The sequence below is a fragment of the Gigantopelta aegis genome, chromosome 9 (assembly GCF_016097555.1).
Source record: "Gigantopelta aegis isolate Gae_Host chromosome 9, Gae_host_genome, whole genome shotgun sequence".
Classification (NCBI taxonomy): Eukaryota; Metazoa; Mollusca; class Gastropoda; order Neomphalida; family Peltospiridae; genus Gigantopelta; species Gigantopelta aegis.
In genome coordinates, this window is record NC_054707.1 from 77,758,659 (window position 1) to 77,783,215 (window position 24,557).

At 36.6% G+C, this 24,557-nt stretch overlaps 1 protein-coding gene across 1 annotated transcript in view; it reads left to right on the forward strand.

Annotated features, from left to right (window-relative positions):
• Positions 1-24,557, forward strand: part of LOC121380433 (rho family-interacting cell polarization regulator 2-like) — a 171,852-nt gene that overhangs the window by 100,290 nt on the left and 47,005 nt on the right. Inside the window, 2 exon segments of the mRNA XM_041509247.1 lie at positions 11,275-11,408; positions 15,147-15,331. Of these exon segments, the coding sequence (XP_041365181.1) occupies positions 11,289-11,408; positions 15,147-15,331 (305 nt within the window). The 5' untranslated portion in view covers positions 11,275-11,288.

Sequence of the window (24,557 nt, forward strand, 5' to 3'; positions counted from 1 at the left end):
TTTCTGTTTTTTATTTTTTTGTAGGGGTTGGGGGATTCGTGAAAATAAATGTTCGCGAATTAAATCGCGAAAATTTGATCCCGCGAAAATAAAGTACCGTATATCTTCGCCTATAAGTCGAATTTTTTTCACCCAAAAATTATTTTATAACTTGGGGGGTCGACTTATAAGAGGGTAAAAAAAATTCAACAAAAAATATTACTGTTTTGGGGATTATTTTACAAGTTTTATTGTTGAAGTATGCCATGTATTTATACTCAAATATGTTAATTTGACACATTTATTTTTTATAACCTATTTTTTTTGGCATTAGAATGGTTTTGGTTATGCGAAAAGGCGTACGATCTCACTCACATGCCAAGACAACAGTCCACTTAGTTAAATTAACAGTCATCACTAATAGTAAAAATGTAAACAATACTAACTACGCGTTGCCTGAGTTTATTTTGAAATCTGGTCACTGGCATTAATGGTTGTTCAAACAATGTTTTGGCGGTGATTAACTTCATGCAGTTCACTATCTAGAGCAATAGGGACACACATCATTTGGTACAAAAACCAGTGTACTTTCCAGAGTTATCCTCCTTACATGTATTAATATGGCGGCAAAACGTGATACTTTCAGTTTTATCGTAGTGATCTGTTGTCAGTGTTTATAAATAAAGTTGTTGTCTGTGCACAAAACCATCTGTACAGTACTATACAGTAACAGTCAAACAGCTTTCACTCTCTACTAAGGGAATATTTCGTTTTGATGCTATGTAATAATGATAGTTTGATTGGAATAGTCTGATTATATTGCGATGTACAAAACGTGAAAACCGAAGTTTGTAAAATAATTTTCTTTTGTTCAAATATTATTGTTCTCATGTGCTGAAAATAAGAAATATTTCAATATTTATAAGTAGTTTTTCATGGGTCGACTCATAAACGGGTCAATAAAAAAATAAGTTTTCAGGGCTTGAAATTAGGGACTCGACTTATAGCCGAGATCGACTTACAGGCGAAGATATACGGTATTATACAGTAGTTTGTAGCCAGGTATTTTAAACAAAACCCACCCAAATATACGGTTAGTTCCGTAGAAAAACAATTCAGTTTACAATGGACATAACCATATGGAGTTGTTAGATATGCAGGTGTTATTGTCTATTTGATGCCTGCAAATGTTTTATTTGTCAAATAGACAATAAGACCCACAAATCTAAAAGCTCCACATGGTAACCTCTTAAATATTGCCGCCAGATACCGGGTATATGTATTTCATTATTTCAGTGTTAATCAAGTGGAAACTATATTACTGAAAGTTGTTGAAAGGGTAGTTTTCAGGTGTGTAGCTGAGCCCAAAATTATGTTGTACCCTTTAAAAAAAACAAAAAAAAACACAGCCCAAAAAACAGACACACCCCTCCCCTCCCCACACCACCACCACCACCACCACCACCACCACCACACCCCCATCAATTATGATTTTTGTCTCTAAATGGAGTTTAGTCTTCTGGAAAATCCTAAAATATAACTTTCAAAAACCCGATTAAGCACAAATACATGGAAATATGCATGTTTATTACACACCAGTGTAAGATATTGCACATGTGATAACAATCACTCAATATCTAACTAATGTAATATTGGCGTGACATAGATCACTTGCTGACCCAGTTCATGTAGTAGGTCCGACATCTGCTTACATCTGTGTTGCTGAATTGTTTGCAGTTGGTTTGTAATAAATAAAATACTAAACTAGCTTGCCTGTCATACCATTTTTATGAAACTTTTTGAAGAGTTTTGGTATCAGACTCGCTTACTCTCGTCAGATACCAAACCTGTGCACTCATTTCATAAAAATGGTATGACAGGCAAGGTTGTTTAGTATTCTATAATTATGTACTGTTTTAGATGTATATAAAATAAAATCCATATTAATCAAATAAATAAATATATTCTTTTGTACATAATTTATGTACTACACATAATTATGTACATGTATATTCATTTCATGTACAATGAAATCTTCTTTCTATTATGGGGTGGGGGTGAGGTGTAGTTCATTGGTAGAGTGCTCGTATGAGACCGTAGAATTGATTGTCATGAATGATTTCATAGGGTTTTTCATATTCCAACTACCGGGTAGTTCCTAATGATTGATTTATGCAAGGCTATAGGTGCGTGCCATCATGTCAGTGTGAAATACCAGTGTGGGTGACAGAATTACACTTTATTTCCTTTTGTTTCATATTTGTGTTGTTCAATAGATGCATGTATTATGAACGTGAAGGCAATTCAAGGAATCTAAAATACTCAATTGTGCTTTAATGAGGAGGTGGCCTTTACACGAGATAAACTCATGTAATTGGAACATGCCTAAAGTGTCTGAGTGTTCATAATAGATATATCTGTTGGATGTAGCAAGCGATCTTTTATATGCACCATCCCACAGACATGATAGCACACACCATAGCATTAGTTACGCCATCGTGGTGTATTAGCTGGAGGGGGCGGGATGTAGCTCAGTGGTACAGCACTCGCCTGATATGTGATCGATCTAGGATCGATTGCTGTCGGTGGGCCCATTGGGCTATTTCTCGTTCTAGCCAGTGCTTCCTCTCTCATAGCTGTGTGGTCCTTATAACCATATGTCCGGAGTCATATAACCATAAATAAAATGTGTTGAGTGCATCATTAAATAAAACATTTACTTCCTTCCTTTTACTGGCTGGAATAATAAATAGCCCCAATGAGCTCTGAGACGTTGATCAATTCTAGAACGACCATGAATCAGAGAAAGTGCTTTCCCACCGGGCCAAAGATCCAGCATTTTTTATATATACAGGCACAGCGGAGGGGGGTGGGGGGCTGAATCAACAATATTATTGGTAGTAAATCTTATGGCAGAGATGAATTTTACTTGTAGAATGCAGGAAATTACATTTCAGGACATCTAGTTTTCAAAGTTTTATGGGGAAGCATATCCCCGAACCCCCTCTAGAAACTTTGCTTTGTGTCCTCAATCTGTCAGGGCCCCCCCCCCCCCCCCCCCCCCCGCAATGTCTACTTGCTTCTGCCTGATATAAAGTATAAAATCATCTGTGAAATGTTATTCTTTTATTTATTTATTTTTATTTTTTTGTATGGTTATATTATTTATAATATTGTTCTTTGATCCTTTTATGGATAATTGCATGCTAATCTATACGTGTTATCATTGATTAATTGTAATGTGTTTGTCGGTGTATTTCTATTAAATCTTCAAGGATGACTCACTCAGAATACTGGAATAATGACAAGCAACATGTACATGATTTAGACATGCATGTACCGATACATTATTTAGAAGTACATGTACATGATTTGGAAGTACATGTACATGATTTAAACATAGTGTACATGATTTGGAAGTACATGTACATGATTTAAACATAGTGTACATGATTTGGAAGTACATGTACATGATTTAAACATAGTGTACATGATTTGGAAGTACATGTACATGATTTAAACATAGTGTACATGATTTAAACATGCATGTACCGATACATTATTTAGAAGTACATGTACATGATTTGGAAGTACATGTACATGATTTAAACATAGTGTACATGATTTGGAAGTACATGTACATGATTTAAACATAGTGTACATGATTTGGAAGTACATGTACATGATTTAAACATAGTGTACATGATTTGGAAGTACATGTACATGATTTAAACATAGTGTACATGATTTAAACATGCATGTACCGATACATTATTTAGAAGTACATGTACATGATTTGGAAGTACATGTACATGATTTAAACATAGTGTACATGATTTGGAAGTACATGTACATGATTTAAACATAGTGTACATGATTTGGAAGTACATGTACATGATTTAAACATAGTGTACATGATTTAAACATGCATGTACTGATACATTATTTAGAAGTACATGTACATGATTTAAACATAGTGTACATGGATTAAACATAGTGTACATGATTTAAACATAGTGTACATGATTTGGAAGTACATGTACATGATTTAAACATAGTGTACATGATTTGGAAGTACATGTACATGATTTAAACATAGTGTACATGATTTGGAAGTACATGTACATGATTTAAACATAGTGTACATGATACATATCCATGATTTAGAAGTACATGTACCAGTATATGGTTTGAGAGTGACATCCTACTCAGCAGGCAACTCAGTTTTTCCGTTTCAACCCTTGCTTCACAACTGATAATATGACAATGCTTTTATGCACCACTTGTGGTAGATAATACATAAAGAAATAAACTGTTATAATTAGAGTTATTTAGGAAATGCTAATTTCATGATGCTTAGATGCATGACTCGATGCTGTGGACTGGGTTTCAACTGGTACTGGATTATAACTGAACGCTTACTAGTACTAGCCGTAAACCACTGATAGAGTAAAACAGATTTTAAGTATGCCTGTCATGGACACTGGTTCTGACCTCTGTCATGACACGTGTTTGTTTATACTTATTTCCATTCTTATATCCAATTAAAATTCAAGCATGCTGGTGGTTAGTGAGAGAGATGTTGGTGTAGTGAACTTGTGAGTCGTTTAAACCATTCTAGGTTGGAACCGGTATTGGGCTGAGAACCCAGTACCTACCAGCCTTAAGTCTGGTGGCTTAATAAGGATTTCTTTCTTTCTTTCAACTTATTTCTGTGCTTATATTCAATTAAGGTTCAAGCACACTGTCCTGGACACACACCTAAGTATGGGCTGCCTGTCCAGGACAGTGGGTTAGTTGTTAGTAAGAAAGAAAAGGGTGTAGTGGTCTTACACCTACCCATTTAAGTCGTTAAAACTTGCACTGGGTGGGAGTGGGCCGGTACAGGGCTGTGAACCCAGTACCTACCAGTCTTATATCTGATGGCTTAACCACGACACCACTGAGACTGGTGCCCTCAGTGGTGTCAGTAAGGCACATGTAGTCATTGTTTACTATTTATAGTTTCTAGTTGCCTTCTCACCTGATTGATTTTCAGTGTTAAGGATTTGACAGACAGCTGGCTTGTCTAGGTATGTTCATTATATACTCAACAACGAAAGTTTAGCTAATGTTAAAAGAAATGGCATAACATTTATAAATGAACCTATTTTTATTAATTAGTATTCACATCTGAAATGTTTACCATTTACAAACAACATAAACTCATCAACCTTTGCCTTAACACAACAGGAGGACCTGTTGTTTTTTTAAGTTTATTCAACCAGGCAAATTTAGATGTCATAAAAGATATCTGCTAAACTTTTGTTGTTGAGTATATATTCCGTTATTTGTCCATGTTCATTCATGGCTGACATGGACATCTGTTGCACAGAAACACACTGCAGATCTCCCAGCCCCTGTCACTCAAGCATCACCATGTAAACAGGGCTGGACATGCCAGATATGTTGTGTAAACTCCAGTGATAAGCACACTTAGGAGTGTCCAAACAATAGGTCCTATTTTCCCCCCAATGACATATCTTCGTGATAAATAAAATATAGTGTCAACCACCACGAATGTTAATAATAGTTACGCAACTGAAAATATGCTAATTTATGTGTGGGTGGAGTTTAATCACTGTTTACTTATTGCCGGAACGCAGGTGTGCTGTGATAGGGGTGTCTGTCTGTATTAGAAATACCAAAGATTATTTCCCCATTGGCATTCAATAGATTGTCATTCTCAGTGTGAAGTTCATGCAATTGTTTTATTAATATTTGGACCATTGTTTTGTGTATTGGATTAGAAGTGTCTTTAGTTATAACGTTAGGTAAGTAAGAGTAAGTTAGTTAAATAAAATAGACTGTTAAATAGGTATTGTTTTGGAAAACTGTTTGGCATATTGGATTTAAAGTGGATTTGGTTATGTAGTGAAGTAGGTAATAGTACATTAGATAAACAAAATGGACAACAGAGAACATTTTCTTTTCAAAATCTTGATTTTTGATATTTCTAGTCAACTGAAAATTTATTAGTAACTACTGTTTAATATTTTAAAATTGGGTAGCGATTACTGAAACTTGTGAAGCGAATCATGACACGATACTGAACAAAACGTTCCCTGAACAAGTAGTTAGATATTGTTTTGCCTGTTAATTTTTAAACACTTTTGTATTTATTACTACTGTTACAATTAGTTTTTCAGTGAATGATATATGATACTGTTTGAAGCCATAAATATATAATATGGATTTTTCAAATTTATATTGTTACTTTTTCTCCCTTGGGTATATATGTGATGTAGCTCAATAGTCAAGTTTATTTTGTTTAAGGAAACAACTAAAGCACATTAATAAATTTATTCATTATTGGCTATTGGATGTGAGACCTTTTTCAATGGTGACATGTAATCTTCAGAGGAAGCTTGCTACATTTATCAATTAGCAGCAAACTATGTTAAATATGCACATTTCCACAGACAGGACCACACATACTTTGTCATGGCCTTTTAGGGGGCACTGGTTGGAATGTGAAAAAAATCTGGGTCTACCAAGTGGATCCTTTGACTCAAACACTACTGGTGGACATAGCCCGGTGGTAAAGTACTTGCCTGGTACGCGGTCAGGCTAGGATAGATACCCGTCGGTAGGCTAATTGGACTATTTCTCGTTCCAACCAGTGCACCACAACTGGTATATCAAAGCATGTGGTATGTACTCTTCTGTTTGTGAGATGCTGCATGTAAAAAATTCCTTGCTACTAATGGAAAAATGTCCGAATTACAAAATGTTTGACATCTAATAGCCGATGATTAATAAATCTAGTGATGTTGTTAAACAAAACAAACTGTTGTGTTAGATATCAAATAACCAGAGGTTAATATGCTACAGTACTGTTAAACAATTATTCCTTTCTTTTTCTTTTACTTTCTACTTTTCTTTTTTTATATGTTCACAGGTATCTTAGATTGGTAGACTAATGTTGATTTGAAACATTGTTAAACAAACAAACAAACAAACAAAAAACAAACAAGCATAAATCAAGGTTAATTGAAAAGATATTGGCAGTAATTGGTACAAGCTACCCAAAAAAGGTTGCACCATTAAAACTGGGGATTTAGTCTACATGGCCATTAAATAAAAACAGATGCTGGGCTGACCAGGTCAAGACATGGAGGTCATCCAGTGAACAAGTTCATTTAGGTCTGTTTAAAAAGTCTTCTTGCTGTTGGTTTTAGTAACAGCAACAGTTAGGCCTACAGTAGTTTTTATTTAGTTACATTTTGCTGAAGTACAAGTTAAATAGATATTGAGCTAAGTATATAAGTAACATTTGGGCATGTGTAAAAGGAGTACCGGGGTACAAGAGTTTTTCTCTTGCTTTTTGACTTTGTCAGTTAGGTATTATTTTTTCAACAGTGACTGTCATCTTCTATGTCTATTCTGTTTATCTCCAACATTAAGTGTTTGTATCTAGCTTCATTTCTCATAGACTAAATCCTAGACTAATGAAACTGGTTTTATAGTTGTACCTATGTATGTTTTTCTAAATACATATTAATAGGTAGTTTTAATGGTGGTGTTGAGGTTTTTGGGTGTGGGTTTTTTATTATTATTATTTTTTTAAATTATTATTATTTTTTAAATTAATTAAAAAACATTAAATCGGTTTTTTTAATATTGTATTTTATATTACAAATTATTACTTTTATAAAACTAATTTACAAATCTAATACAGTTTTCTTTTAACCTACATATTAAGATGAAATCTCTGGATTCAGCTATGAGTCATACTGAATAGGTTTATGGTATGAGAGATATATTATATGCACACATTTCCTTGTTTTGAATTCGCAATTTTCTTACCACAAATAGTAGACATTTTTAACAAGTACATGTACCACTGTACTGTTGTTTTTATCATTTACTGTACATACACATGCTCATGCATATGACGTTTGTTGGATTTAGAACAATGAGGCTGCTTCAGTGAATTATCTGGATCAACTGATGATTGTTGTTGTTTGGGTTATGTTATGAACTGAGGAGTCAAAGCATATAGGACAGATCAGTGACATATACTGGGAGGAATGAGTGACATACATACTGGGAGGAATGAGTGACATGTATACTGGCAGGAATCAATGACATACAAACTGGAAGAAATCAGTGACATGCATACTGGGAGGAATCAATGACATACATACTGGAAGAAATCAGTGACATATACAGGGAGGAATCAGTGACATGCATACTGGAAGGAATCAGTGACATGCATACTTGGAGAAATCAGTGACAAACATACTGGGAGGAATCAGTGACATTCATATTGGAAGGAATCTGACATTCATACTGGAAGGAAGCAGTGACGTATACTGGAAAGAATCCGTGACATACATACTAGAATTAACCAGTGACATAGATACTAGAATTAATCAGTGACATACATACTGGAAGAAATCAGTGACATACATACTGGAAGGAATCCGTGACATACATACTGGAAGGAATCCATGACATACATACTGGGAAGAATCAATGACATACATACTGGGAAGAATCAGAGACATACATACTGGAAGGAATCAGTGACATACATACTGGAAAGAATCAGAGACCTGCATACTAGAATGAATCCGTGACATACATACTGGAAAGAATCAGTGACATACATACTGGGAAGAATCAGAGACATACATACTGGAAGGAGTTGGTGACATGACTGCTGAGAGGAATATGAGACATATATATTAAGAGAGAAGTGTGACATATATATATATATCTTCACCTATAAGTCAAATTGTTTTCACCCAGAAATTATTTTATAACTTGGGGGGTGGGGGGGGGGGTCGACTTATAAGAGGGTAAAAATTCACCCAAAAATATTCCCGTTTTGGGGATTATTTTACAAGTTTTATTGTTGAATTATTCTCTGTATTTATACTCAAATATGTTAATTTGACAAATTTATTTTTTATAACCTATTTTTTTTTGCATTAGACCGGTTTTGGTTATGCGAAAAGGCGTGTGATCTCACTCACATGCCAAGACAGCAGTCCACTTAGTTAAAATAACAGCCATCACTAATAGCAAAAATATATATAGATTTAGGATCGATCCTCATCGGTGGCCCCATTGGGCTATTTCTTGTTCCAGTCAGTGCTCCATGACTGGTGTAGCAAAGGCTGTGGTATGTACTATCCTGTCTGTGGGATGGTGCATATAAAAAGATCCCTTACTGCTAATCGAAAAGAGTAGCCCATGAAGTGGCGACAGCGGGTTTCCTCTCTATATATCTGTGTGGCCCTTAACAATATGTCTGACGCCATATAACCGTAAATAAAATGTGTTGAGTGCATCGTTAAACAAAACATTTCCTTCCTTCCTGACCCATCAGATCCATGCTAAATGAACGTACGTTAGTGGCATGTAGGCAGGGGTAAAATACCATACACGAAGCTATTTATACAGGATTGTTCAAACATATTGATAAAAAACCCACCTCATTGCAATGTGAAAAATAAATTGACATCTGTGTAAAGATACTAAGCCGTTATCCTCTGGTGCCCATGAACGAAATGTACTTCGTAATATTGGATGTCAGCTGCAGTTCCACTGTCTGAAAAGGAAATATAATAGAACATTTCCCAGGGTTGTTGGATTATACATGTTCATGAAAACTATAGTACCTTGGAGATGAACACTTAGTGTACAGCTTTGAGAGCATGGCAACCTTCAAACGACACGTTACATCCATAAAGTAATTACTTCATTATTTTTATGACTCGGCAAAATTGGAAACTGTAATTGGAGATTAGCCAATAAATATTGAAAGGTTATGGAGGTATTAAGATTCTGTATTTATAGATATCTAGTTGAAAGTCTTGGGTGTTTTGGTGTTTTTGTTTTTTTGTTCGCATGCCATGCATAATGCAAGTGAGTGGAGTAAAGATTTCTGTCTGATTGAAGTCAGATTAAAATTTGTTTAAAGTACGTGTATGACCTTATTCCTACTTGTTTCATTCATTTCATTTCAACTTATTTTCATGCTTATATCCAATTAAGGTATTTATGGACATTGATTTGTCCCAGTGTAACAACCCAAAATATACCCCCGCCAAACTATACCCGGGGTTAAAGTGGGCTAGCCTGTTTTATACCCCTAACCCTAATTTTTTTATTACTAACCTGTATACAAAATAAATAAATAAATAAATAAATAAATAATAAACGCTTTAAAAGAAAAGCAACTATTGCTTTCATAAAAATATGACATATTAGTCATTTTAGAAGATATTTCAATATTCTCTAGCCCAAAATATATAAATTATGATGGGGAAAAACCCCTCTGGACATTGAAATACAGACTAGAGATGTATATTCTGGGCTAGCCTGTTTTATACCCTGGGGTATATTCTGGGCTAGTCCAGTTTATACTCTGGGTATAGTTTGGCGGGGGGTATATCTTGGGCTATTACACCGGATCAGGCTTCTGGCTATCCAGACATGGCACCCAGGACAGACATGCTCGAAACCTCAGTGGTATATAAGCATGTTAAAATTAACCCACCCATGGACATTGTTCCAGTATGTGTTTGGAATATTATTTGATACATTTTCACAGTTGTATTTAGTTAAACCCTGTCCATTGCCAATCTTTATACAAAGTTATTATAACATTTAGTATTTGGCTAATACAATATTGTTTAAATTAACCATATTTTAATGGTGTTCAAGTAAACCAAAATGTGGTGCAGAGTGAACGTTGTTAATTATGGTTAATGTTTTCTTAGTTTGTCTAATTTCCACAAACTCTTAAATCATTTAATGGATAACTTTGATATTGACCAAGTGATAGACTTTGAACTGCGTGTCCCCAGCTCTGAGACCCAGGGGCTAGGTCAAGCAGACCTTGCCATTTAAGGGGCCCTATTGCTCTCACTCCCTATCAATCCTCTCAGACTAACTCAAGGAGAATTAGTTTTAGTTCCCCGTTGCATGTGAATTTACATGGTATCAATATGGTAACAGCTTAAATGTCTCCCCATAATCTAAATTGGGGACCAGTTAATCATTTTCCTCAGGGTTTTTTCAGGTTGAGGTCTGGTCAAGGTAATTTAGAATTGGTTAAAGTTTGGTTTCTCTGATTGCAGTTAGCTCTGAATCCTTACTGGATGGCTTTCATATTTAGTATAGATGTTCAGCAAGTCATATATTGTACACCAGAACACTGCCTTGTTTGTGTTTTTCACTCTGCCTCATTTAAGTGTTCACTTTACGTTAATACAGTGTGTATATATTTATGTTTTTCAGACCCACCGTCCCCGATGACACGCACACTGCTCGACGGCCATGATGGAAACATATCGGTAAAGGAGGCCAGGGCTCAAAGCGCGATCAACGTCACGCGGAGCCACTCCTTTGGCGGGATGTCTGTCAGATCTCAGGTTAGTGTTAAGGGGAAGGCGTCACTCCTTTGGTGGGATGTCTGTTGGATCTCAGGTTAGTGTTAAGGGGAAGGAGTCACTCCTTTGGTGGGATGTCTGTCACATCTCAGGTTAGTGTTAAGGGGAATTTGATCTGCCTGTCTGTGTGGGACAATGGGTTACAGGTTAGTTGTTAGTGAAGAAAGTCTATGGAGAGGACTTAACAGAAAATATTTTGTTCAGTATCATGTCATTCCTACACAATTTTAAAACATTAAACAGTAGTTGCTAATAAATTTTAAATGTACAAGATATTTCACTGATAAAAATTTTTTAAAACAAAATGTTCCCTGCTTACAACTCCCTACTGATTGTAACCGGTTCTGGGATATGAACTCAGCACCTCACACTCTTAAAACCTGAAGGCTTGACCATTGCTCTGCAGAGGCTGATGATTCAGTGTTTATTTTGTATGAGATCATGGCCATAAAGTGCAGAAACACATGAGATTCAATGCCAAACCCAATTATATGTGGTGCTAGGAAGTGCATTATCGATCCTGTTTTATGACCCAACAAGTAAATAGGTTTTAAAAAAGATCCCTGTTTATGTGCATTCATTGATCAGCGTTTGTCAGTGCCATTAGTACCACTTGATCTGTCCAAAGCAGTACTATGGTTCAGAGCATAAAAACATTTAATGCTCTGCTCGTTTGAGATAATATTTCAGTAATAACATTGACACAATTCAGTTTATTCTTAGTCCAGCTTCGGTGTCTTACAACATGAGTCATCAGATACATTATATCAACCTGGACCCATATTTTTGAAACCATCTTAGCACTATGAAATTATAAAAGCTATGACGTCACTATGGCATGTGCAAAAGAGATGTCATAGCCTATAATGGTTTTACAATTTCGTAGCACTAAGATAGCTTTGAAAAGCCCTAGCCTGGTAACTTTCATATATCACAGCAATTTATTGATACTATTAACTGAAATATATGGTGTATATTGTACAGAAGTGTTCTATTTTATCTATGTTTATTTAATGCAATTAATGCCAGCTAAGACCATGCATTATCATGATTAGTCTTGACCTTTGTGTTTGCCTAAAATTTGTTTTAATGATTAAAACAAAATACTTTCATAAAGTAATGAATGGTTTTCAGCTTATTAAAGATCATTTCAGGGTTCACATTTAAATAGGTATCTTATTCATTCTCTAATGTACACTATAAGTAATTTGCTTGAAAGGATGAATACTTTGAAGATGAAAAGTATTCATGTTGAGACATGATTAACAAAAACTGTATATTTCATTAACAAATGTCCTGACCTCACCTCTGTTGCAGAAGCTATTTCGTACATAACTGTATCTTGACATTATTTCATAATTTCTTAAAATGTCTTGTTCAGAAATATGATTTACAGCTTTTGATCTGATTTCAGATTTAATTTGTGCTAAAACATTAACTCTGTTTAATTAAGTATGGTGCTTTTCAAACATTTAAGTGAAGATGAAGGCATCAACTTTTGCATTTAGCTACATTAGGTTTTTGTGTTTATTTCCATTTCTCACAAACTTTAATTCATAAAGTCCTAGACCAGAAAAACTTGGTTTATTTCACTGTGTTAAAAAAAGAAACATTATTTATAAAAACAAATTCTTTTTTGTTTCAAACTTAGGAAATAATTTATTTTTAAATATAATGTTTTTTTAAAAACAAGTAGGTTGAACTTGAATGTTACATTACAGATTAGGCCTATTTCTTTATTCACTGTCTCAATTATTGTAGGCTAGACGTATAGGGGAATGTCCAAGTAACTCTCCATTCTTGGAAAATAATGGAAATGAGGCCCACTAGGGCCGGGTCCCATTATTTTTCAGGAATGGAGAGTTATGAAGATATTCCCCTACTTAAAATACACCAATATGTAATGACTTTATGTCTATCTAAATATACTACTCAAAAGAATTTTAGGGTCAAAAATTTATAACCAAATAAGTTTCAGAGTGTACACCAACATTTTTATTTATTGTTCCATATTTACAAAAAAACACAAATAAACGTCACTGTATACAAGAAAGTCACATGACATGCTGTCAAAGTTGAAGGTTTTCAAACATGGATTTTACACATAAGAACATTCGTTTAATAGTGTGTGAATCCACCCCTGGCGCGAATACACTCGACACATCGTTGCCTCATGCTGTTGATCAGACGTCTGAAGAACTCTTGGGGAATGGCCTGCCACTCTGCCATAAGAAGTTGACCCAGATCATGAAGTTTGGCCGGAGGGGCATGGTTATCCCGAACTCTCCTGCCTAATTCGTCCCAGGCGTGCTCTATTGGGGCCAAGTCAGGCAAATATGCTGGCCAATCCATCATGGCGATACCTTGTTGTCTGAGAAAGTCCGTTACCACCCTGGCGCGGTGGGGTCTGGCATTGTCATCCTGCAGAACTGCCCCGCCGCCAATCTGCTGAAGGCCTGGGAGAACCAACGGCCGGATAATCTCATTCAGATAGCGGATTCCATTCAGATTGCCATCCACCACATAGAGGGGGGTCCTGTGGTGGATAGAGATGCCACCCCACACCATGACGCTGCCACCACCGAACCGGTGACGTTGTCTAACGTTAACGTCAGCGAAGCACTCCCCAGGACGTCTGTAGACACGAACCCGACCGTCGTTGAACTGGAGACTAAACCTGGACTCATCAGTGAACATCACTCGACCCCACTGAACACGTTGCCACCGCAGATGAAGCATGCACCAGTGATGTCTGGCCGTTCTGTGACGTGGTAGGAGTGGTGGTCGAACAGCCCGGCGACGGCAGCGTAGATTATTGGCTCTCAGACGATTGCGTATGGTTTGATCAGACACTCGAGTTCCAGTCGCAGTCCACAGATTGTCACGTAATCGGCGTGCAGTGGTTGTGCGTTGACGTAGAGCCATATTGGTGATGTAGCAGTCCTCTCTATTTGTAGTGCTTCGGGGTCTTCCCGAACGTGGATGATTTCGAACAGATTTCATTGCTTGGTACCGTTGCCACAGTCGGCCAACGACACTCTGACTGACACCAAGTTTCAGAGCAACATTTCTTTGCGTATTGCCATCCTGAAGCCAAGCAATAGCCCTTCCTCGATCTTCGATAGTCAGTTGAAGTCGTACCATTGTCGAATTTGGAGTGTGCACCGTACACGAACGCAAGCTCCAATTATACGGAAATTCAGCATTGGGAACATGGAATACACGTGCAAAGCGTGCAAATGAAGCGCTTTGTGAAAAACAAGTTATGGGCACTTAGCAGACCTTTCGCTTTCGCCCTAATTTACATGCAAATGTAAGCATGTTTTCGCCATTAGAACTAGTCGACAGTGTCAATGACAGTGGATTTTAATTCATTTATGGGTTGCTTAGACCCACTTTCGTCAAAATGGAACAATACCATGCGTGACATTATGGTCTAGCTAATATAATTAACATTCAGAAAATAATGTCGAAAATATCGTCTGACCCTTAAATTCTTTTGAGTAGTATATATATATATATATATATATATATATATATATATATATATATATATATATATATATATATAATTTTATCTATATTATGGAGAGTTATGGAATCATCGCTCCATTACTGAAAAATAATGGAACCTTGAGACAATACAGTGACATCACAGGTGAATTTTAAATGACAATTAATTCCATGGAATTATTCTTGTTTTGTTTTGTTTTTTTCCAGGCCTCTTCAGTAGGGTCGACCTCCGTGCTGGGGGACACCCTCAAGAGAAGTCCCAAGATCTACACGAAACCACAGCAGAGCTCACGTGGACTGGGCTTCACCTTTCGCAAGTCGGCCAAAATCCCCAAGATTCCTCGACCCAACAGAGCCCTTCTCATGTTTAACAGCATGAAGAAAGGAATCAGGTAAGGTATTTCTCTGTTTGACAAACTTATTACCATTTGCCGAGGACGTCCCTGAACACCTAGCTAAACACCAAGTTGCGACTGCTTTCCTGGCAAGCCGAAATTCTCGGCCAGGCGGTAGAATTGCAGATATTCACTCACCGACCTTGCGTGGTTACAGTCCAGTGAGGGGAAGCACATGCATCCCTTTAATTGTGGACGGTTGTGAAGTGTGAAGATGAGGAACCTTGCGTGTTTGACAAGTCTCTGATACATGGATGTAACTTCACTGAAGTTGGGAGTCGGCCCATCAACTCTCTGACCACATTTTACCTGGGAGGAAATTGATAAAACTATGAGTGACATTTTCAAAATAAAAATATACATAAATAAATAAATAATGAAATAAATAATGAAATAATGAAATAATTAAATTAAGGTTTCAAGTATATAGTTTCTAAAGAAAACTGAATGACAAAAGTATTAAGAATTTCAAAATTGTACTTTTGCACAAGCCAAAGTCCAAAAAAACTGTTTTGACAAAGTTTATCAGCTGACTAATGTTAAAGACCATGGTATATAATGCAAGTCTGTAGAAAAAAGTTTTTGTAGTGGCAGCACATGAAATTTACCATCCCATCCAGTGCCTCATGATTGGTTTATGTGGCATGTGCTACCATATCCTTTGATAAGCCAATCTATGGTAAAATGCATATAAAAGATTAATTGCTGCTAATGGAAAAATGTAGTGCTTTCTTCTGAAGACTACATTTCAGAATTGACAAAGGTTTGACATCTAAGATTTATGAATGTTTTCTGGAGGTATAGTTGCATACAATATAAATTAATTACGGTACAGTGAAACCTCTCAAAACCGGACCCTCTGTAAACCGGAATTCCCTCAATACCGGACATTTTCCATGATCTTTTTTTTTAAATCAGTAAAGAACTTAACCTGTCTAAAATAAATACCTCTTAAACCTGGACATTTATTTGATCCCAAGAGTGTCTGGTTTAGAGGGGTTTCACTGTAGTTGAAATGTATAGAATATGATATGTACACAGACATCACAGATTTTACATTTTACATTTGATCTATTACATAAAAAGCAAAACCATTTTTCTGTTAGTTGTTGTCTGTTTATTATGTACTCAAAGAAAAAGGTTCCTGTGCATTGCACAATATATACACTTCAAAAGAAGAAACGCAAAACCACATTGTCGTAACATTTGTAGAATTGATTTAATTATTGAATGGTGAGTCCGATAATTACCAAATGTTGCAGGATTGTTCACAATTCACTCTAGTCCATTGTGAGTAAGTGATAGGACACACCACCAAGGTCAAGGTCATCTGGAGTCAATACCGGGTGTGGCCTCCGCGTGTGTTGACAACTGCCTGGCACCGCCTGCCCATTGAAGCAACCAGAGTACGGATGACGTCCCGGGGGATGGTGGCCCACTCGGCCTGCAAGGCTGCTGCCAGCTCGGGCAGGGTCTGGGGCTGTGGTTGTCGCTGTCGGAGGCGTCGGTCCAACTCGTCCCATAGATGCTCAATTGGGTTCAAATCCGGTGATATCGATGGCCAAGGAAGGACATTAATGTTGTTGTTCTGTAGGAAAGCCGTTGTGAGACGTGCTGTGTGAGGCCTGGCGTTGTCATGTTGGAACACTGCGTTGGTGTTGGCCATAACTGGAACGATGTGTGGCCGGAGGATCTGGTCAATGTAGTCCTGTGCATTCAGGTTGCCCTGCACGTGGACCAGGTCAGTTCTGCCAGTGTGTGAGATGGCTGCCCACACCATGACATTACCCCTGCCGAATCTGTCCACTTCCTGCACGCAGTTTGCCACATAACGTTCACCACGACGCCTATACACGCGACATCTTCCATCATGACGTCGGAGCAGAAATCGGGACTCGTCACTGAACCACACCTGTGTCCATCGCAGTTGAGGCCATTGTCGATGAATCTGGCACCACTGCAGTCGGAGTCGACGGTGTTGTGGTGTTAAGATGACACCTCGAACTGGACGTCTGGCACGAATTCCTACCTCACATAGGCGGTTCCGTACGGTCTGGTCGGATATCCTGCGCAAACCTGGTATTGCTGCGGCTGTGAAGGTGGCAGTAGTCAATCGTTCCCGAAGGTGGCATACCCGGATGTAGCGGTCCTGCCCGGGGGAAGTGACCCGTGGTCGACCGGATCTAGGGAGGTCACGTGTTGATCCATGTTGCTGGTAACGGTCCCACAGTCTGGAGATGGTGCTTGGGGACACATGGAATGCCCTGGCAACGGCCGTTCTGGATTCGCCTGCGTCTAGTCGGCCGATGGCATCGTTTCTCTGCGGTTCACTGAGACGTGGCATGTCCTGGATTGTCAACTGTCGGCCAGATACAGAGGCCAGGCAAGCGGACACCCTGCACTTTTATACTGTCGGTGTTCATGTTGCACGTGCAGACAACGCACGTGCAGTGGTGACATGGTTTGCACGTGGCTGCGTTTTTGCGAATATTCACATTTTGGAACTTTATTGTACAGTAGCTGCGTTTTATCGAATGTAACCGTGGGAATGTGTTTGGGACATGCAATGACCTTATATTCACAAAGCATGAACCGGTAGGAAACATAAAATCGGAGTTATAACCCATTTGTACCCTTTTGCGTTTCTTTTTTTGAAGAGTATATATATTTAATGGTACTGAAATAAAATTGAATCATTTTCAAGAAAATATTTATTTGTCATCCATAAGCATTATCAGATAATTTTCACAATTATGGTATGTCCACTCCAGTGACAAATTTCAAATATTTATTTGTCATCCATAAGCCAGATAATTTTCACAATTATGGTGTGTCCACTCCAGTGACAAATTTCAAATATTTATTTGTCATCCATAAGCCAGATAATTTTCACAATTATGGTGTGTCCACTCCAGTGACAAATTTCAAATATTTATTTGTCATCCATAAGCCAGATAATTTTCACAATTATGGTGTGTCCACTCCAGTGACAAATTTCAAATATTTATTTGTCATCCATAAGCATTATCAGATAATTTTCACAATTATGGTGTGTCCACTCCAGTGACAAATTTCAAATATTTATTTGTCATCCATAAGCATTATCAGATAATTTTCACAATTATGGTGTGTCCACTCCAGTGACAAATTTCAAATATTTACAAACTTCACAGATGGTTTGAGACCATTGTATTTGGTGCACAAGAAATTTGTTCACACATATTTAATGATGATTAACAGTGTGGTTGTACATGTATTTTAATATTGAACATTATCATAAATCTCTTTGCACTGACTGTTTTAAAAATGGAAAAACTCATCGTAATTATATGTTCAACATTCCAGTCATCACACACACCTTTGAGCCAGAACATTGCAGTCATCGCGCTTTATGATCATTTGCTGTCATTAAAATGCCCATATTATATTTTGACACTTTTCCTCCTCTGTATCGTGTTTTCGTAGACACATTTATGGGGGATTGACAACCAGAGCTGGTTGTGTTCCAAAGTCATTGTTTTTCTATTAACACATTTTAACTTTTAAAATATTCTTTAAAATCCGAAAAGAAAGCAATTTTATTTATTTATTCAAATTATATAGCTTTTCCATCATGTCCCCAAATATTATCCAAATTTAAAAAAAGAAAAATGTGATGTAGTAAAGGTTTGTTATTTTCGTAAGGAATGGACATTGTGGTTGTCAGACCTCAATATATTCTGAAGACGAGATGTAGCCCAGTGGTGAAGTACTCGCCTCATGCACTGCTGATCTAGGCTCGATCGTGGCTATTTCTTGTTTTGGCCAGTGCACCACAACAGGTCATCATATGTGCTATCCTGTCTTTGGGATGGTGCATATAAAAGATCCCTTGCTACTAATGGAAAAATGTTGTGGCTTTCCAAATGGTTGATCAATGACATCCAATAGTCGATGAATAATAAATCAATGTGCTCTAGTGGAGTCGTTAAACAAAGCATGCTTTAACTTTGATATATGCTGGTGACTACAGTGGTGTGCTATTTTTTTCCTTAACATGTCCTTTTAAAAGTTGTTCTTCAAAAGGTTGTTCTTCAATCTAGGTGTGTCGCTAAAGTTAGTTTTTAGCCATTTGTGATGTGGCGTACTCTCAAATCCTTCCCAACAATGTCGATCTGTAGCAAGATTTAATTACTTTAACACGGGACAACAAAGTAAACTTGCTACACATTCCAAACAAGGTCTTACGTTTGGCGTTTTATTGTTTTCCTTGTTCCGAAGTCTTGGTTTGTTTTTCCTCCTTCCTTTGCCTTCATGCGTGGAATAGCTCCATGCTTGCATCACAGTCCAAAGTACGAGCAGAAGGCTTTCACTGTCTGATGACCTTGTGGCACGGAAACCGTGACATTGAATTATGGTTTTCAGACTAGACTCATGCATGTAAGTGTGTGTAACCAGGAAATACCTACAGATGAGAGCTTGTACTCATTTGCCTCTACAAACTAGAATATGGTAATCATGTATTCTGAGGTTGAAAAGGAAAGGCATGTATGTGTTAACCAAACACTCACTTACTGCAACTCTAATACATGTAACTGGCTGGTATAAAAATAAATGCATTATCTAATGGTATAAACATCAAAGTTGGATGGGATGATTTTTCCATTTTAGATGTTGCCAAATTCCATTACAGAATTCTTGTGGGTTTTCTGAGTTATTTTTTAAAATATTTTTTTCTTTGTTATCAGTATACAGTCATACCTAGACGAGAAACTTTTTTTTATTTTTTTTTTTTATTTTTATTCCAACCAGTGCTCCACATCTGGTCAAAAGCTGTGGTATGTGCTTTCCTGTCTGTGAGAAAGTGCATATAAAAGATCCCTTGCTACATTAGAAAAATGTAGAATTACCAAATTACAAAATGTTACATCCAATAGCCGATGATTAATTAATCAATGTGTTCCAGTAGTGTTGTTAAACAAAACAAACTCTACTTTTTTATTTAAAGAAAGGAAAATTATGTATTCACCCTGGCTATTCTACTTCCAGTGCATAGAAAGTTACCACATTGGCATTAGGAATGGGATAAAGGTTAAAGTTACTTTATGCTTATAGAATCTTTTAGAATCCAGACCCAATCTTTAATGACGTTACAGCATGTAATTTATTTGTGTTGCCATGATGCGTTAGTCTCAAGATAATGTTATAGAGACTTGAGTCTAGTCTTTAAAAGTTTTATAAACACGGAGCCAGAAAGACACTGGATTTATCAAAATTGATAACTGAATTGGCAAGACATTGTTAAGACATTTTTTGTGTAATGTGTAATTTAATCTTTTTATAAAAGGCTATAATAGCCAAAACTATTTTACACAGCCTAGTAACTAAGAGTCTGACTCTGTGCCTTTAAATGGTTCAGTGCTAATATACTGGCATTTTAGCAGGAGACATGTTTATCACATTTACAAAAATTACCAAACTAACCAGTGAAACTGGAGCTACGCAAAGTAGTTAACATATAAAGTACATGTAACTGACTGTCATAATGGCATTTCAATACATTTTCATGATTCGGATGGTAGGAACTACTAGTATTTCATTTTTGGACAGTTATACAAGCAAATAAAGTGTATGTTGTTTTATTTACATATTTTAATGTCTCTTGTTTTCTCACACGCAGTTTATGAGAATTAACTTTAAACACCCCCACCCCAAACCCCAAATAAACAACAACAAAAAAATATTTGTGATTACATGTGATCAATGAACAAAATGCATGACGTTTCAGTAATTGTCACAATAGCAGGATGAGGTTCGTTTCTGCACATAATTGTGAGTGACATTGTATACGTGTGTGAAACAGCAATTAGTTGAGCAGAACATTTATATGTAGTAGTGCATTAGCATAAACTAGGAATGTCAAATAACTGTATTTATGAAAACATAAAGGTTTCCACATGCAAACACCCCCCCCCCCCCCCCCCCCCCCCACACACACACACACACTTAACAGTATTGGTACATGATATATTAATGTCAGGAAAGAAACATTAACACATGATCAGACATTATGTTCGGTCTCCATGGCAACTAAGTAAATGTAAATTACAGGAAGGAATATACTCATAAGATCTGTTGGATTGAGAACATAAATTTAAGTTATGAAGTTGATTTATTTAATACTAAATTAGTCTAATAGTAACAGATTGCCTGGAGTTTACTGACACAAACCATTGCATCGTATTTGTCTCAATCGAACCAGTTTTCCATGATTGGTACCTCAAAGGCATGGTATGTACGGTCCTATCTGTATGTGACAGTACAGGTGATGCGCCAGTTCCGGATCACTTCAAACAAAATTGTGATTCTGTCAACATGCGCGTATGACTTTAAAAGAAATTCTTGGTAATAAAGATAATCAACCATATAAATAAACAGTGATATAAAATGTAAATTTAGGTAAACATTTGGCACCAAAAACAGTGTTGTTCGAGCTGGCGTACTTGCGCCAGTTGCGGATCACTTTGTCCAGTTCCGGATCACTTTCGAAAAATAGAGGCTTATGCCTTCAAAAACACTATTTCCAACATGTTAGCACTTTCAGCATGTTCGTGGATCCTGCCGGACATATTTTATGATCATTTGCAACTCCATAGGGTTCCCATCCTCCTGATTATGCCCCTAATTAGCAATTTCTAAAATCAATTGAAAATCAACGATGGCGTCCCATGACGTCAGATACAAAGACACGTGTGCAGCGATTCTAGACTGGCGATCTAACAGGTCATACAGGCTCTTATTTTTGTAGGGGGAAGGGCAGACTGATTTTTGCCCGAATTAAACGAAAATGGAATTTTAAAAAACTACATTTTATTTATATTAGCCATATTTATGAATGACTGCGTACGAATGGCTAATTACATGTAGGCTTATAACGTGAGAGACAAGTGGACAAACACTTAAAATCGTAGTTTCAGTTTATAAAATATGTGTCTTTACATTATATACATATTGTCATTACCTGTAGAAACAAAAATAATATAAGAAAAATAGGTGGAACTACAACGATTAATATATTTTGTAGAGGATGACTGGCCATGGGACGAACAGTCTAGGGCTACTATGACATGGGCCCCGAGACATACAGAGTCGAATTATTATGAACTAGTTGTTAAAATGACGAATCAAGAGAGGTTTAAGAAGAAAATAATAATCATCATCATCATCATCATCATCATCATCATTATTGTTATAAAGGAAGGGGGGAAAAGTGGGAGAAAAAAATTCCACCGTGTTCAACGTTTTTGAGTCTTGAGATAAACCCTGCGTTCATCGCCCCATCTAGCGGCAGTTACAACGTAAATACTTCCGTTTTGTGAGTGATCCGCAACTGGCATATCAAGTGTGTCCCCTTTGAGGAGTTACAGTAAGTCGTTTGCAGCATCACTTTTCATAAAACTAGTCATGCACAATCTATATATGTTTCCCCTACTCATACTATAAAATTTCAAAGGATATAAAAAGAAAAACATCAAAAACTTCATCTCTCTTTGTAAACGTCTTCTTTTTTTCATGTCGTCTGCTCGTGTAAAGTTTTAATAGTGGTTATGTATCGCCGTCCAAAATAAAACCAAGACTATATACTGTTAGTTATTTTACGTACAATTTCAAGAAACATTTATTATTTGTTTGTTAGAATATTTGTTTAATGAAATTTACACAGAAACGACTAAAAATTGAATATACCGACAGACTGATCGGTAACTACAGGTGATCCGGAAGTGCTCCGGAACTGGCGCATCACCTGTAGTCAGTTTTTCTGTCAGGATGTAGCACCGTGGTAAAGCACTGAAAGAAAGAAATGTTTTTTATTTAACGACGTACTCAACACATTTTATTTACGGTTATACAGCATCTGACATATGGTTAAGGACCACACAGATTTTGAGAGGAAACCCGCTGTCGCCACTTCATGGGCTACTCTTTCCGATTAGCAGCAAGGGATCTTTTATTTGTGCTTCCCACAGGCAGGATAGCACAAACCATGGCCTTTGTTGAACCAGTTATGGATCACTGGTCGGTGCAAGTGGTTTACACCGACCCATTGAGCCTTGTGGAGCACTCACTCTGGGTTTGGAGTCGGTATCTAGATTAAAAATCCCATGCCTCGACAGGGATCCGAACCCAGTACCTACCAGCCTATCGTAAAGCACTGAAGGTCCTTTGGGTTATTAACATGGGCTGGGGTTTAGTTTCTGTTAATCATCTCCTTTCTGATGGTGGTAAATTATAATTTTAACAAAAAGTGGAGATCAAGATGATATAACAAATAAAGAACGTCAGAAAACTTATCATTTGTTGTTTTAGTAAGCAAAAACAGAGGCAGAAGTGAATATAATTTTTGGGTGGTGTATTTATTTATTATAATTTTTTTGCTTTTTTTTTTTTTTTGCTTTTTTAAAAATCAGTTTTTACTCTTGCTCAAAAATGTTTGTATGCAAAATTTTAAAACAGACTTTAATTTTTTATGTATATATATGTGTGTGTGTGTATATACACACAACAGTTTGCATTTTATGTGACTGTACCTCTGTGTTAAAAAAACAAATAAAAACTGTTTCAAATTTCTTGTCTATTTTGTACATGTATTACACAATATTGACTCAGTCTAAGTAGGTTTGACTTTGATGTGAGTTTACTTGATCCAACAAGGAACTACAAACATGGGGATCAATATGCTTGTTGAATCTGTACATAATATGAGAGTTATTGATTGTAACGATTATTATCACAGATGTGGCCAGGAAATGAAAGGTAATTGTTCAGCTTCTTTCAGTTATAAAGTGTGCTTTAATGGCCAAATTCTAGAAGGGATGATTTTATTTTATTTTACATCAGTAGTTGCTGGTCTAGTGACATTTTATTTGTTTACTTGTTTTATTTTATTTTATTTTATTTTATTTATTTATTTATTTATTTTTATTTGTTTATTTTTATTTGTTTTTATTTATTTATTAATTTATATTTATATTCATATTATTTTTAATTAAAAAATTAAAATTAAATCAATTGAAAGAAGTGGGGGGGGGGGGAGGGGGGGGAGAGCATTTGGCTATGAGGAAACAGGTTGCTTTTAATAAAATAACTGAATTTGGATAATTGTACTAGTTGGTCAGACTATTTAGGAAGCATAGGGATAACCCAGTGATTTCAACAGGCTCAAAATATAGAACACATTTTATGT